The sequence below is a fragment of the Lontra canadensis genome, unplaced genomic scaffold, assembly GCF_010015895.1.
Source record: "Lontra canadensis isolate GAN:19392208 unplaced genomic scaffold, GSC_riverotter_1.0 scaffold87, whole genome shotgun sequence".
In the NCBI taxonomy this organism is placed as follows: domain Eukaryota; kingdom Metazoa; phylum Chordata; class Mammalia; order Carnivora; family Mustelidae; genus Lontra; species Lontra canadensis.
In genome coordinates this window covers 3,460,606-3,477,301 of record NW_022631081.1, presented here as the reverse complement: position 1 = coordinate 3,477,301, position 16,696 = coordinate 3,460,606, and the positions used below count along the sequence as shown (strand labels likewise).

Sequence of the window (16,696 nt, the reverse complement as noted above, 5' to 3'; positions counted from 1 at the left end):
CATGTTCCAGTGGGGTAGTGGGGTAGATCTCTGGAAGTCAGCCCCTCCGACGCTGCAGCCCCATCCATCTGATATCAATGGCCTGAGGTATCATGCCTGTCTGGCCTGAGTCAGTTGCTTGCCAGACACCGAGTCTACCTCCCAAGATACTGCAGATGTTTGTCCGTGTCTCTGTCTCCACACTGCCATGTCCCTTCCCACTGAGACTACTGCCCTGGCCTGCTAGTCCATCTCCCTATTTCCAGGTGCACGTACACTAATCTAGTTAGTACACTGCAACCAGAATAATCTTTACTGTTCCAGGCAGAAGGAAGTGCAAAGGCCTAAGGCTGAAATGAGGTTGGCCTTTGCAGGAACAAAAAGAAGTGAGGATAACCAACGACAGAGAGAGGGGAAAGTAGTAGGAGCTGGAGGGGTAGGCAGGGATCCTGCTTGCAACCTTCCAATTCCCTCAGGATGAAGTCCCAACTCTCTCACATGGTACACAGGCCCTGCCTGATCTGCGCTGCGCGCTCCACTTCCCCTCCCCCTCCAGCATGACCTCTCTCTCTATAGCTCAGCTCATGTTCTAGATGAAAGCCAAATTAAGTGATAGTGTATTTGCGAGTTTCCCCATGACACATTGCTCTCCTGACTTCTGCGCATACTCTTTCCTTTGCTTGGAATACTCTCTCTGCTTAACATTGTCGCTTAAGCACTATTTCCCCTGGGGAAGCACCCTGCCCCCCAAATAAGGTCATATGTCCCTGTTGTGGGCCTGTAGCAGCCTCAATTCTAAACACCTGCTCATGTGTCTCTCTCCCCAACGAACCATGTATGACTTAAGGGTAAGACTGTATCTTCCACACACTGTTGAATTCCCAGGGCCTGGTACAGTCCCCAGTCACAGAGCCGGTGCCTTAAAACTGAATCCCAGATGCCCGGGCCTGTTCTGCACCACCTGCTGGAATCCCGGAGTGAGTGGGTGAAGGTAATTCTTCAGCAGCAGCGAAGGAACAGAGCAGAGGGCAAGTAAAAGGCAGAGCTGACCTGCGTGACAACACCCACTTAAAGCTAGTGAGCGCAGGGTCTGACTCCTGCCTGCATACTGTCCTCTCTGACTCTTCGAATCACCACTCAGGATAACTGAGTTTTCCAGAAAGGTTAACTTGAAAACTTAAAGTTTTATCCTCATCATTTAGGACAGAGCCTTTCTAAAACATATTAGCTATTTCTTTTTTTTTTAAACTTAACTCAGTTTAACCTACTTTATTTTTTAATTTTTTAAAAAGATTTTATTTATTTATTTATTTATTTGTTTGAGAGAGAGGGAGGGAGAAACAGACTCCCCGCTGAGCAGGCAGCCCAACATGGGACTCGATCCCAGGACCCGGGATCATGACCTGAGCTGAAGGCCAACACTTAACTGACTGAGCCACCCAGACACCCCTCAGTTTAACCTACTTTACGTTTCTCTTGGTGGCTTGAGGTTGTCAAATGTCCTTCACCCAGGCTGGTGTGCTTTTTTTGCGTGCTCGTGTCTGGCTTCAATAATCAAGTCTGTGCCCTTGGTTACCGCCGAGGCTGCTGACCGCTCAGAACATTGAACTGGAAGGAGTCTCAGGGAACCTCTACTTTGTGCTCCTGTGTGTGTGTACCCTCGTCTTTATTTGCTGCTGCTTGGGCTTACAACAATACCGCCACGCTTATTAGAGTTGTGTGAAAAACAGAAACAGTTTCTAAAGGGGGAGATCTACGCTCCCCACTTTCCGGCAATCATGCCACAGCTCAAGATTTGTTTTGCACGCTCCCATCCCAGGACACGGCGCTCCGCGGACGGGAGCTGGCACTACTGCCATCGGCTCAGGAGCAGCGAGCGTCCTACAGCAGCCCTGCACGTGCGCTCCGGCATCCGACAGACCTCAGCGTGAGTTCTGGCCCCAGCTTCATCAACAGGGGAACGAGGAGCAACAGGGCCCCAAAGCGTTCTTTGGAGAATTGAAATGAGATAATGTAAATAAAGTAAAGACCACGAGGCCTGGAAGGATAACATGTGCCGAATAAACAGTGTTCATTCTCATTACAGTTGTTCCTTGAACAACATGGGTTTGAAACGCACGTGTCTATTTATGCGTGGATTTTTTACAGGATAGGACTGTGCATGTATTTCCTCTTCCTTATGATTTTCGTAATAACACTGTCTTTTTTCCAGCTTACTTTATTGTAAGAATACAGTATATAATACACGTAATGTACAAAGTCTGAGTTAACTGACCGCTCATGTGATCAGTAAGGCTTCTGGTCGACACCAGCCTCTTAGTAGTTAAGTTCTTGGAGAGCCAACAGTTATGTGCAGATGTCTGACTGGGCAGGGGGTCAGTGCCCCTAACCCCTGCGTTGTTGAAGGGCCAAGTGTATATATAAATAAGGCTTTCATCGTTCACCACACAAACAGAAACCACTTGCTCAGTAACAGAAAACTAAAATAGCATTGAGTTAAAAGGCAAAATCAAAAGCAGCCACCTCAACAAACTGGGTTTCATTCCAGATATGAAAACATCGATCTCTTACAGCTGGTGAGCACACAGTACACTTTCCCATAAGCATCTCACGTGGAAATCAAAGCCCTCTGAGGGAGGCGGTATGGACAGGGTTATTCTATGTGATAGAGAAGAAATCAATGACTGGTGACGTTGTGGGCCTTCCACGGGGGCAGAGAAGATGGAACCAGAGGGCACGAGCAAGCTCTGGGGTGGTAGAGACTCACTCTGTGGTTTTGTTCCTTTTGCTCACGGGGCCGGTCTGGTGAACTGAATGGAAGTCAGATTAAAGACTGACTTCTCAAACACATCAGCCCCTCCACACTTGGTGTGCCACGAGGCCAGCCCCTGAGACAGTGGCCAGCCTCTGAGGGGTGCCACTGCCCTCTGACTCGCACTGGAAAGTGTGGCTCGAAGTCTCGCCGGAGAAGACACGTCATGCAGTCTTCAAAAGCGTTACTGGCCAACTGAGTGCATTTCCAGACCGTGTCCCACCCTTCGCTCTTCCCAGAAGCGGGGAGGAAGAGTCAATCTGAAAAAGGATATTTGTTCTCAAATTCCTTTTTACTTTCAAGACCACTTTAAAGTCCTGTGGCTTGGTCATGCATTTTTCCTCTTACCAAAGAGGCCTCATCACTTTCAATTCTTTAAAAATCCTCTTAAAATACAAGCAGACCCTTGTTTATCATAGTTGGTGCTTTAAGACACGTGACAGTTAATCAGCAACATTCTCTTCAGATGTTCAGAGGTCTTGCCAGAGATAAAAGTTTCAGAGGTGGCTGAGGGGAGATGGTCCTCTATTCAGATTAATCTGGGAACTACTGTTCTTTTGCATCATAAGGAACAGCTGGGAAGCATCCAGGCAGCTGACTAACCACGTTTACCTTTGGACAAAACTGTGGTTCACTGTGAAGGTGCGGTGTACACCTTCATGGGAGCCCCCATGGCCAACAACCCTTTTCTAAGGGCCACCATCTTCTCAGAGCATCAACTGCTGGTTGGGAACAGGCCAAAGGACTCCATCCTCTGACTGACTTCTGTGAGGCCCATGAGATTCTCTCTCCCAGGAAGCTGGAACTGGGACTTCAGTTAATGAATTGTGAGTGCTGGACTTACAGGGGTCTTGTTAAGTGGGGGTTAAGGCAACCAGCCATATTTGGGCCACCTGAATTGAGAAGTGAGCTGATTCTTCTGCTCCACAAAGAAGAAGAAGAATGGATGCCATCCTGAGACAGAGGCAGAGGTGGGAGACCATGTGGCCCAAGAGAGAGATGGCAAGAGTAGGTACTTTCTTCCCAGGTTCTTGGGACACAGGAATGGGATGTTCTGCAATATAGTCCTAATGCCCTTAAAATTATTTTCATTCAAGTTAATTTGAGTGAATTCCATTCCTGGCAATCAGACAACTCCTGACAAAGATAGAAAGCATGCCCATTATGGCAAAAGCTCAATTTGAATACAAATCTTCAGATGGCAATTTATTTAAGAAGTCCTGACTGTTACTATGTTTTCTGTTCCAGTGCTCTGACCAGATCTGGGATATCTGTTTAAGAAACCAGAAGCAAAGTTCTTATCTTGCATTTTGGAAAACTTCCCTGGCTCTGCAGGACTCCTTTTACTTTGTCTTATAAGTAAAATCTGCTTCTTCAGACATGAAGAAATGAGATGCAGTGACTCTGCTTGTGTTAAGTCACTTAACCTTGTGTGGAGACCATCTTCTGCCCCTGGAACCTCAAGCTGGTGTCTCAGTAGCTGATTTCTTCCCTCCATGGGAGCAAGAACAGAGCTCACCTGAGATGATGCCGCTGGTGTCCTACCAGAGGACCAATCATTTCAAATATGTCTTTCAGAGAATCAATGGGTTAAGTGTAGACTCATCTATTCTCTCAGCTACAAGCTGGGACCACAAGCACATTGCCCTCCGTCCTAGCCACCTACAACTTCCATTCCGGATTGGCAGCTGCCATCTTGGTCCAAGTCCTATCCCAACATGGCCCCACCATACTTCTTTAACTTTATTTCTAAACATCAGCTTTCCTTTGTCAGTCGCACTGATTCTACGAGCAGCACTACTCATGTCTGAATCCCCTATGAGCTCATCCATATAAATAAGTGAACACAGACTTTTCTTCCCCTGTGAAATTTTACCTTTAGGGGAAGGTAGTAAGAGTTCCTAAGGATCCTGACCCCCATACGGCCCTGACGTATCACAGTGGTAGTTTTCTTTTGGTGGGAGCTCCTTCTCCGAAACTTAATTTTTGGTGATTTAATGTGTTAGTCTTCAAAGGAGGCTCTAATAATCTTGCCCCTCCCCATACATGTGGGCCGCCACCTACTTTAAGAGTTGGCATCAATTTCCTTTGCCCTTGAATCTGGGCTGTCCTTGTGACTTGCTTTGATCAACAGAATGTGGTGGACTTCTGAGTTCATGCCTTCAGAGGACTGGCAGCTTCTGCTTCCTCTCTCTTGGAAGCCAGCCAGACACTATGTGAGTGGTCTGAGTACACTATTAGAAAGAGCAGTTACCCAAGTAGAGGCCTGAAGCCGTGTTGGATGTCCTAGCCCCAGCAGAGCCCCCAGGGGAATGCAGCCACCTGACTGAGCCCTGATGAGAGCGGCAGCAGAACCACCGAGCTGAACCTCAGCCAACCCACAGGAGTAGGAGAAATGGTAAGCCGTTGTTGCCTTAGGCCACAAGGGTTTGGGGTGGCTTGTTATACAGCAACAGAGAATTGAAACACCTTACTCGACAAAAGGTCAGTCCAAGTTCAGGAGGAATGATACAGCTGGGTCTCTGGGAAGAAGAGCTCAGTTTATTGACTTGAACTTTTGTTTTTCGGGGACGCCACAAATATCCCAAGCAAGGAACCACAGAGTCGTCTTTGATTCTTCTCGCTGTTTCATCCCTTATATATTCTACTTGTCATCAAGTTCTGTCTTCTTCCTAAACGTATCTTGGATTTAACCCTTCCTGTCTTACCTCACTGCTGCCATCACAGCTCAGACCCTGATCCGCTGGATTTAGAAATCTGCACCCATCCTCTCCTCTTGGACTTCCTTCCTTGGACCCATTCTGCAAGTGGGCCCTGGGCTCATCTTCCTAACCTAGGACTTTCAGTATGTCAGTCCCCATCTGGCCAACTCTGGCTTTCGAGGTTTCGAGGCCTCATCTGGTCCCTCGTTGTCCACTCCTCTACTTGGGCAATGTGGTCCCCAGCCCAGGCGCACAACCCCAGGCCCTTCCTCCAAGTCCCTGTCGGGCTGTTACCTGACCTGGTATGCTCTGATCCATCCAGCCCCATCTGCCTCTCTCTGTAATGACTCCAACCTCCACAACCGCACCGAGAGCCCTCTCATCTGCAAAAACTCACAGCTCTCCACCTCCTAATTCAATCGTATTTATAAACCTGGTGGGCTAGTCTCCAATTTCCTCCCATGTTTATAACTCTGATTCCTAATTATGTTTTAAGATTGGCAGTAGGGACTCTCTGTCATGTGTATGGATATTCCTCCTGGCAAGCGCTACTGTAAAGGTGTTCAGTAAACTCAACCATGTTGACCTGAATGATTTTCCATTTTTAAGTTAGTAGTATGACTTGCCCAACCGTGCTTCAGAACACTTTGGAAATACAGTACATATCTGTCATTGAGGAAAATGGCCATTTGGTTCAGAAAGTTCTTTTTTTCCCTCATGGAAAATTAAATAATACCTACTGCCAAAAACCAAAAACAATCAAGTATCTGCCAGATCTGAGACCATAAAACTGCGCTGTGAGAATGAACGCAGGGCCTCTTGTGTTCTCTGACTGCAGCGCCACACCAGGCCCCAGGGGAGTGGCCCCTGCAACAGCTGAGGCATGCCACCGAGCCCCGTGGCTAGTCAGATAAAGAAGGAATGGGCAGAAATAACACACAGGTTAGGAATAACCTATTTAGGAATTGTATGGCGGGAACATGCCAATAGCAGTCCATTCCCTGGGGAAAGCACAGGCCACTGTAGCACCTGCTAGAACTTCCATGACCACCAAGTGCTGGGCCCTGGACTTACGGTTGTGTGTACTTTATGCACTGGATCTTCAAAAGAACCCTAGAAGGCACAAATGAGGAGACCAAGGCTCAGAGCAGAGTCATTTTGCCGAAAGCCACTAAACGATTAAGATTCAAACCTAAGGCCACGTGACTCTGACATCTACATTCTTTCCACTAATTTGTGTTGTCTTTCTTACTGGAAGAGACATGATAACACATTATCAGGAATATTTATTGAGCACCGTTATGGCCTGCCCTGTGCTAGGTGTTGGGGGAGACTGGCACAATGCATGGCTTGGGGGGACGGGAAGTCCCCCTAGATTCCATCAGCACCCTCCCCAAATCAACATACCACCCATGTAAAAAGAGAGCATGTGCTTGGCAAATACAGCTTCCAGAGTAATCCCCCTTTCCACCTTAAGCCTCTCCTTCACAGAAATTCCAGAGCTACCCCTGCTCCTGTCTTTGACTGCCTGGGAAAACAAAACTGCTCACATGAAGCAAGAATGAACAGTAAGTACGAAGCAGAATTCTGACATATGCTAATTTAATGTTAATCTAAAAGGGCTCGATGCAACAAAAACGTTAAGTAACTGAAACAGCCAGAGGGAGGAGGTGCAAAAAAACGAGTCTGCATCATTTATATTATTACTGTTCATTTCAATATTGCTTTGGCTGTCAGCTAAAGTTTCGGGCTTCCTTTTAGCTGTGAAGTGCGAATGATCCTCCCAGATGTGTCTTTTTTTTTTTTTTTTTTTTAAGATTTTATTTATTTATGACAGAGAGAGTGCGAGAGGGAATGCAGCATGGGGGAGCTGGAGAGGAAGAAGCAGGCTCCCTGCTGAGCAAGGAGCCCGATATGGGGCTCAATCCCAGGACACTGAGCTGAAGGAGGACAGACACTTAACAGCTGAGCCACCCAGGTGCCCCAGATGTGCCCTTTTTGAGGTGAAGTCCAAACCATGCAGTGAAGATTCAGTGTTGGGAGAACCGCCCTCCCCCACCCCAGGCCTGGACAAGGCTGCTGATATAGTGTTTCATGCCAAGGGTCCAAGTCCGGGGAGCCCCTGCCCAGCTGTTCTCATCCCCCTCGGAGATGGCCCGGTATTCTACAGAGTGATTCTGCTGTGCGGCGAATGCTTCCTGGATACCATCGCAGCCTGCTGTCCTCCTGGGGCTTGGGATTTCCTAAACTCAAAGACAAGAAAATGACTTCGAGCTAAGAGCTTGAACTGCAGACCCTCTGTCGCCACTGACTTAATCCTTTGGTTTCCACAATGTCAAAAAGGCACTCTTAGTAATTCGGCATACTTTCAGAATTTCAAACTCTAATTCCCAAACAATTCACCAAGAAAATTCTCAAGAATGACCTCAATAGTAGTCTGGATCCATCCCAGGGCCCCTGTTTTCAAGGAAATAAAGGAAATGGAGCTGTTCTTGAGAACTGGAGGGAAAGGGCACTGGTCTTGCCACAAGGAGCCCTAGATTCAAATCCGATTTGGCTCAGGGTATAATCCTCATCAGGTCACCACACTACTCTAGGCTCATTGTCTCATCTAAACAATGGGGGGTGGGGAGTGGACACACCACCCGCTTCACAACGCTGCTGGAAAGGTTAAGTGAGGTAATGTGAATGAATAGAAGTGTTTTATACACAGTTGGTACTCAATAATAGTTGAAATAAAAGCTGAAACATACTAAACATCAGTGATGACATTAAAATGCAAAAAGTGCTAACAGAGACAAAATGTTTTCTGTAATTCAGAGACTGCCTTGACCACCCCTGCCAAAGTGCCCTTGGCTTTTTACTCAAGCTCTGAACATAGCTTTAAAAACTCTTATTAGGGGTCACGCTTGGAAGCATATTTGTAAGGAACAACAAATCTGTTTTAACAAGGCCAGGGTGTCATTTAATTAAAAGGAACTTGAGCCAGTGAAGTCACCAAAGGCCCCATTTTGCAGAGATGCCATGGCTGGCATCCCCTTAGGATTCCTCTGTGCAAATGATGCAATCTCTGGAGAACTTCTCACGGATTAAGAGGGGGACACTTCACCCCAAAACCCTAACACAGAAGCTTGAGGAGCTATGGAGAAACATCTTCTGACACTCCACACTCTTCAGCCTCATCACCATCTTCCGAGGTCAAGTCCAGGCTCCATACCCACAAGACCGTCGTCCATTATCTGGACCCACCTCATTCTTCTCAAACCTCAACTCTTGCCCTGCCTTCTTTTTTTTTTTTTTTTTTAAGTTAAAATTCCTTAATTTTTTATTTCTGTACCACTACCACAATTTACAGGGCAATATACCTGACGTAATGAAAAAAAAAAAAAAAGACAGACGAAGCTACAACAGATAAAAGACCGCAGGAATATACATCCGATTGACACTACATTGCATTAACCAGTAGCTGCACTGTGTTGTAAACTATGGCTACGGCAGTCCTGAGCAAGAAGGCTTTCCTCTTTAAGCTGCAGTAACTTTTCTGACTACGGATCCTTGTTCCTTCTGTGGCAGATTTTTACCGTTCCTCTAATGCATTTCGGACGACTGTCTCAAAGTAACCTGCAACCTTCCTGACAACTCCTCGCTCTCTTTCCTGCTAAGAACTGCAGCCCTTTTCTTCTGAAAATTTTTTAGAACCTTCTGCTACCATATCCACCACTTCCACCACCAGATCCACAACCACCACCATAGGGACTGCCCGAGTTTCTTCCACCAAAACTGCCCCCCCTTCATGGGTCCATAATTGGATTGCTGTTGTCCACTATAATTTCCACAATCATTATAGTTCCCACCACCATAGTTAGCTCCAAAATTTCCTCCTTCATTGTAACCACCATATCCTCTACCACCACCTCCATATCCACCTCCTTGGTTTTCATATCCTGGTCCGCCACCCCCATAGCCTCCTCTACTCCTATAACCAGGACCACCACCATAGTTGCCACCATCACCTCCAAATCCATTATATCCACCATCACCTCCTCCATAACTCCCTCTGCTGCCACCACCTCCACCACCACCACAACCTCCTCTTCCACCAAAGTTTCCACCACCTCCAAAGTTTCCTCCACGACCTCTTTGTGAGCCAGCAGACTGCATTTCTTCTTTAGAAAGGGCTTTTTTCACTTTGCAACTATGCACATTAATAGTGTGGTATTTCTGAACAACAATTTTAATAACTGTATCATGATCATCAAAAGTTACAAAAGCAAATCTCTTTTTTCCACTCCGTCTGTCTTCCATAACTTCTATGGTTTCAATCTTGCCATACTTTTCAAAGTAGTCTCTCAAATTATATTCTTCTGTATCTCCTTTAATATCACCAACAAAAATTTTCTTCACTGTTAGATGGGCACCAGGCTTTACAGAATCCTTTCTAGAAACAGCTCTCTTTGGTTCCACTACATGCCCATCAAACTTGTGTGGTCAAGCACATATTGCTGTATCCACCTCTTCGACACAAGAGTAAGTCACAAAACCAAAACCCCTGGAATGTTTTGTTTGGGGGTCTCTCATCTCCACACAGTCTGTAAGTGCACCCCACTTTTCAAAATGTTCTCTTAAACTATCATCTGTAGTTCCAAAGCTCAAACCACCAATAAACAGTTTTCTCAACTGCTCTGGTTCCTTTGGATCATGGCCCTCGTCCCCTGGTGGCAGTGGCTGGAGTTGGGCTGGGTGTGACTGGGCAGCGGTTTTACCTCCATTTTATGACAGGACTCGCCTCTTCCAACTCGACTTCAATATGGGACCGAGAGGAAGAGTTGCCTTTCCTTCTTATATCTCTATCTCAGCAACATTGATTTTGCCTGGGAATTCACTAGTGTGTGAGTGCATGCACACTATTCCTTCTACCCTGCTGCCCTCCCTACTCCACCCAACCCTAACATCTAGAACCTGGCTGCTTCAAGTGTGATCCTACAATTCCGCATCCCAGGGTGTGGTTATAACTCCAGAGTCTCTAGCTTGCCCTAGACCTACTGAATCAGAATCTGCATTTTAATAAAATCCTCATGACTACTATATTTTCATGAGGAAACTTAAAGTTGGAGAAGCCCTGTTGCCAAGATCCCACCTCTTCCAGAAGCCCTCCTTGATAACCAGTGGCCCCTGCCTCCCACCATGCCAGGGAAGATGCCCCTCCTTCAGTGCTCCCAACCTTTTCTCCTCTCATTTATTACAGAGTATCTTGTATATGCTTATCTGTCTGTCTTTTGCTCTAGACTAGGGGGTCCCCACAGACCACACCATCCTTGTGTCCCCTGTGCTGTACAAGGTATGGCATATAACTGGAGCTTAAAAAATGACACTTGTCACAGCTAGTAATAAACTCCTTGTGATTCTCAGCTTTAATAATCAACTTTAAATAACTTATATAACTAGCTTTAACTTTAATAATAATAACTTTAAATAACTAGTTTATAAAGTTTAATAACTAAAAATTTAATCACTAAATTTATTTTTATTTATTTTTTTAGAGAGGGAGGGGGTGGGGGAGAGGGAAAGAGAGAATCCCAAGCGGGCTCCAGGCCCAGCTCAAAGCTCAATCTCATAACCCTGAGATCATGACCTGAGCTGAAATCAAGATTTGGACACTTAAGTAACTGAACTACCCAGGTGTCCCTTATCACTAACTTTAATAACTAACTCAGATACCTGTGAGCTATATGCAAATTATCTCAATTCAGGTTAATTAGGTTAATCATGTTATACATCTGAACCCAGATACTTTGAATGTATTTATATATTTATTTTGAAACATTTAAAATATACAATTTTAAGATATCACAGAATTAACTTTTTATAATAGAAACTTTCAAACATATAAAAAAGCAGGAAGGAATAATGAGCCCATTGTCATGCAGCATCAAAAAATATCTACTTTTGGGGCACCTGGGTGGCTCAGTGGGTTAAAGCCGCTGCCTTCGGCTCAGGTCATGATCCCAGGGTCCTGGGATCGAGCCCCGCATCGGGCTCTCTGCTCGGCAAGGAGCCTGCTTCCCTTCCTCTCTCTCTCTGCCTGCCTCTCTGCCTACTTGTGATCTCTGTCTGTCAAATAAATAAATAAAATCTTAAAAAAAAAAAAAAAATCTACTTTTTTTTTTAAACCATTCTAGTTTCATCTATTTCACTCATCTGACCCATTCACTCTTTGGGAGATGAGGTCATTTTAAAATAAATTCCAGACATATTATCAATTTCAACCACAAATATTTCAGTATGTATCTATAATTTCAAATGACTTAAATAATTATTTGTATATATCCTCCATGCCATTTTTGTACCTAATAAAATTAACAGTGGTTTCTTAATATAATCTAATAGTCTGTGTTCCAATTTCCCTATTTCAAAGATGAATTTGGGGGCGCCTGGGTAGTTCAGTGGGTTAAAGCCTCTACCTTCGGCTCAGGTCGTGATCCCAGGGTCCTGGGATCGAGCCCTGCATCAGGCTCTCTGCTCAGCGGGGAGCCTGCTTCCTCCTCTCTCTCTGCCTGCCTCTCTGCCTACTTGTGATCTCTGTCAAATAAATAAATAAAATCTTAAAAAAAAAAAAGATGAATTTGTATAGTTGAGTTTGTAGAAATCAGGTGAATGTTTTATAGCAAACAAAGAATGGCTCTCAGCAATGATAAAGTATATTTCTCATGCCCGTGGTTTCAGGCCCATGTCGGCTATGTGGAGGAAATTATATTTGCCTTTAAATGCCATTTGCAGGTTCCCCTCCACCTCACAACTAGATTACTTAAACTTTTACAAAACTATCCCAAATTTTTAAAAGGAGTCTAGGTAAAACAGAACAAATCAAAAGCCATGCTGAGGCCCATCACATCCTTTGCAAGCAATGAAATAAATGGGAATTAGAATGGAGAGGATGATTACTTAACAAGAAAGAGATATGCAAAGAACAGATACTAAGCCAAATGGTTTCCGCCTGGTTTAGCCAAACCAACAGGACTGAGTTGTAGAGGATGGGATCTAGAGGGATGGGAACCTTGAGGACTTTTTGAGGAAATTTGCTTTTAATGATCTGTATTTCTTCTGTCCACAATAGGAACTTGGGGTTTCTGAGAAACATACTGGTCCATGTGGTTTGAAGAGCATATCCAATTACCTCAGAGTTGTTCTCTTTTTAACAGTTATGTTCTGGGTCGGGGGTGGGGTGAGTCTGGTGGCGGGTATTAAGGAGGGCACGTATTGCATGGAGCACTGGGTGTAGTGCATAAACAATGAATTTTGGAACACTGAAAAAAATAAAAATAAAATCTTTTAAAAAATTAATTAAAAAAAAATAATGGTTATGTTCTGATCCATGCTCCACAGGTCAAGAGCACAGTTCAAGTTTCTCTTTTTCCCTGTGTGAATCAGACTTCATCGCTGCCTCCCTGCTTGTCTTAGCTCTGTCCGAAACATGCCGCCAGGCAGAGATTCCGGTCGCCACACAATGGCCTGCCATTCAACCACATTCTGTTTTGTCCCTAAACATCCACTCCCCCGCCTCCTGCTGGCTCTGTTATATTCAGATATGAACTTTCCAGGAATCTGATCATGTCACAGGCCTTTTCCTGTATGACAAGTTCAATGCTAATCATGAATAGTGGGCTTCGCACAGAGGGTTAGTATTATTCATGAAAATTATGACTCCACATCCAGAAATAGGGCAAAAATGGCCTAAAATAGGCTGGTTGTATCTCCGTCGAGTCCACTAGGCAACTACCAAGGCCTCTTCCTTCAACCAGCACAGGAGTTTTTCTCAACTACATTAATCAGACACTCAAGGAGCACAATGTTCTCCCAGACTCTCAAAGTCTGAGGCTCAGCTAGATGGGGAGCCCCGGTGCCCACAGGGTGAACGGAAGGGTTTTCTAAAGAACCAAAGCCAGATACTGTTCCCTCCCCAGCACCCCCCTAAATCAGGTACTCCTCAGCTCTCATTCCCATCCTCTGTATACTTCCCTGCCCGGACCATTTCAAGGCCAACTTTAGACGTTTTGAGAAGGCTACTAAAGGGCCATAAAAAAAGGAAATGATATTTAATTTTCCTTTTTTGGAAGAGAGAGGCACATCCTGCAAATATTAGGAATGAGAGGGGTGGGTACTACATGGGTTGTATCATTTTTCAGTAATTCTCTCTTCTGGAACTTAGTTTCAGTGACCACATGAGTCCGCTCCCATTGGCCCAAATTATATTTTATAAGTGCAAGTTGAGGATTATCTTTCCAAATAAAAGCAGCCAGATTGAAATCCCCTCCTTGCCATTCCTGAGAGAATGACACAGGCTAGTACTAAAAGACTATCTTTGTGTAGAACAAATGGACCGAGGAAAATCTGCTTTCCTCTCCCCCTGCCCCTTTCTTCTTTACATAACTAGAGCCAAATGAGATGTTTTTCATTTTAAAAATTTGATTAAGCAGACTGAGCAAAAGCCCATTCTGCTGGTCTTTACTGCCTTCTCAATTTTGGGACTGAATCAAGGCATACTCAGGTTGGAAGGAGAGTGAAGCCAGGGCCTCACTGCCAGGCAATGGTCTCGTTTGGAAATTTGTAACTTTTGGAAGGTGAGAGGTGGGGCCTGCAGCACCCCTTCCCCATGAGGCAGCAGAATTCAGACTGCTGTGGTGGGCATGAGTGAGAGGTCCCAGGTCCCCCACAAACCTCCATATCACGCTATATACACAGCCTCCGGGGCTGAGGTGTGAGGAAGGTGACAGGATAAGGAGTAAGGGGAAATAGTATGGTAAAAAACAACCCAGGTAGAATTATTATGAATGAGCTGTCCTTTTCCTCAGCTCTAGTAACTGAGAAAACCTGCTCCCTTGGCATATTTAAAAAGATATTACAGGGCACCTAGGTCGCTGTCGGTTAAGTGTCTGATTCTTGATTTTGGCTCAGGTCATGATCTCAGGGTGGTTAGATGGAGCCCTGCATCGGGTGGGAGCCTGCTTAAGTTTCTCTCCTGCTGCCCCTCCCACCCCTCTCTCTCAAAAAAAAGAAAGAAAAGATCGGACAAACACTACATGAGTACCGTCTTCCAGGGCCATTCTCGTTTGGGCTTCTGTACTTTAAAACTACAATATATTCTACCTTGTTTTCAAGTGTCTTCCTAAGAGTCTGTAGCACACTGCATGTTCCCTGAGGGTCAGGGTATCCTTCTGCCTCTGTGTCTTGCATATAATAAACACTGAATGAATATAGAAATGAATGGAGGAAACAGCTACAAAACAGGCCTTGGAGTAAAAGGCTGAAGAAACTGGGTTTTTTAGTAGTAGAGAGGGATAAGGTATGAGTTACCACAAAAAACAACAGAACATCTTTACGCTGATATGAGGTAAAGGACAATCACATTGGCTTGGAAGGGGATCTGTGAGGAGTTTCCTGAATACCATTTTTCAGGAGAGACAGCGCATCAAGTGCAAATAATAAGTAATGTCATAGTTTAGTTTCACTGTCTATAAACGGACTCATCATTCGTTCTAGACAATTCTTTCCCAAAACCGTGAGGGAGTTTAGTTTCCCAGGCCTGCTACTGAGCTCTTGCCATCTCTCTATCCACGAATGAATCAGCACAAGGAAATTAAGTACAAGTAGATACCCTGGGTGGGCTTATCCATCAAGGGAATGGGGGTCCTGAGGCAACCAGGCCCTCTATTTCTGAAAAGTCTCAACAAGAGAAAGGGAAAATCCCCAGCCCAGGATGGCTTCTCCTTTCACCTGCTTCATGAAATCCACCTGCCTGAACAACCTGCTCTCTGGCAGTGGCCTTCCACTCTGTACCCTCAGTGCTAGTGTCCTGAAACCTTCAGTGGGCGCGTTAGAGCCTTACTCTGACAAGCGGGAATCTCGCAGTACTTCCAGTAGACTCCGTCCTCATGCTCTGCCACATAGCACCAGGGGCTCACATCTCCATCTGGATTTCTGTCAGGGAAAGGACACACAGGTAACATTTCTGTCATGTTAAGTCAACTCGCTTTTCAGGTTTACCAAAAAGGAATGCGTCAGCGTCTGTGTTATTTCTAATAATTGGTATGTATTGGTATTGGTATGTGCTGCCTCTTACAAAGAGAAAAATGCGGTGAGGGGGTGTGCCTGGCTGGCTCAGACTGAAGGGCATGTGGCTCTGGATCTCGGGGTCATGAGTTCAAGCCCCACACTGGGTGTAGAGATTACCTTAAAAAAAAAAAAAAAGAGTAAGAGAAGAATGGTAACGCTACAAGAACAAACTCAAGGGTGCCTGGGTAGCTCAGTCGGTTAAGCGGCTGCCTTCAGCTCAGGTCATGATCCAAAGATCCTGGGATCGAGTCCCACATCGGGCTCCCTGTTCAGCAGAGAGCCTGCTTCTCCCTCTCCCTCTGCCTGCCTCTCTGCCTACTTATGCTCTCTATCTCTCTGTCAAATAAATAAATAAAATCTTTAAAAAAAAAAGTCTTTAAAAAAAAAAAGAACAAACTCATGCACTCTGACATACAATTCAGAATTTGGGGGTGGGGGCTGTGTGTGGTGAGCAAAGGTTATATAATCTTACAAAGATTCATGATAGTGTAACCAGGGCAACCGACCAGAGAACAAATCATGCCAAGCAGAACTGGCACCTTAAGTGTGCACACAGTGACGCCCATGGCGGAGTGCACAGGTGCTCTCAATACTGTGGATAAGAATGTGAGTGAGCCCAGGGGCGCCTGGATGGCTCAGTTAGTTAAGCCGACTTTGGCTCAGGTAGTGATCCCCTGACCTCAGGGTCCTGGGATCTAGCCTCGCATTGGGAGACTTGATGGGCTCTGTGCCAAGCCTCTGTGAGGTGGGGAAGCCTCCTTCTCCTCTTCCTCTACCCCTCCCCCACTTGTGTTCTCTCTCTGTCATATAAATAAAAAAAACTTTACATTAAAAAAAAAAAAAAAGGATGCGTGATGCCTGGGTGGCTCAGTAGGTTAAGTGTCTGCCTTTGGCTCAGGTCATGATCCCAGAGTCCTCGGATCAAGTCCCACATGGGGCTCCTTGCTCAGCAGGGAGCCTGCTTTTCCCTCTGCCTGCCCCTCCCCCTGCATGTACCTCTCTCTCTCTCTGACAAATAAATAAAATCTTAAAAAAAAAAAAGGAACGCGAATGGACACCCATGATCAGGATGGCAATTTGGCAATTAAAGCCA

At 45.4% G+C, this 16,696-nt stretch overlaps 1 protein-coding gene and 1 pseudogene across 2 annotated transcripts in view; both read right to left on the bottom strand.

Annotated features, from left to right (window-relative positions):
• Positions 1-16,696, bottom strand: part of KREMEN1 (kringle containing transmembrane protein 1) — a 63,726-nt gene that overhangs the window by 24,494 nt on the left and 22,536 nt on the right. For both annotated transcript variants that reach the window (XM_032883304.1, XM_032883305.1), the window contains exon 3: positions 15,377-15,468. In XM_032883304.1, coding sequence (XP_032739195.1) covers positions 15,377-15,468 — 92 coding nt within the window. The remainder of the gene's footprint in view (positions 1-15,376; positions 15,469-16,696) is intronic.
• On the bottom strand, positions 6,522-14,214 carry LOC116882694 (annotated as a pseudogene).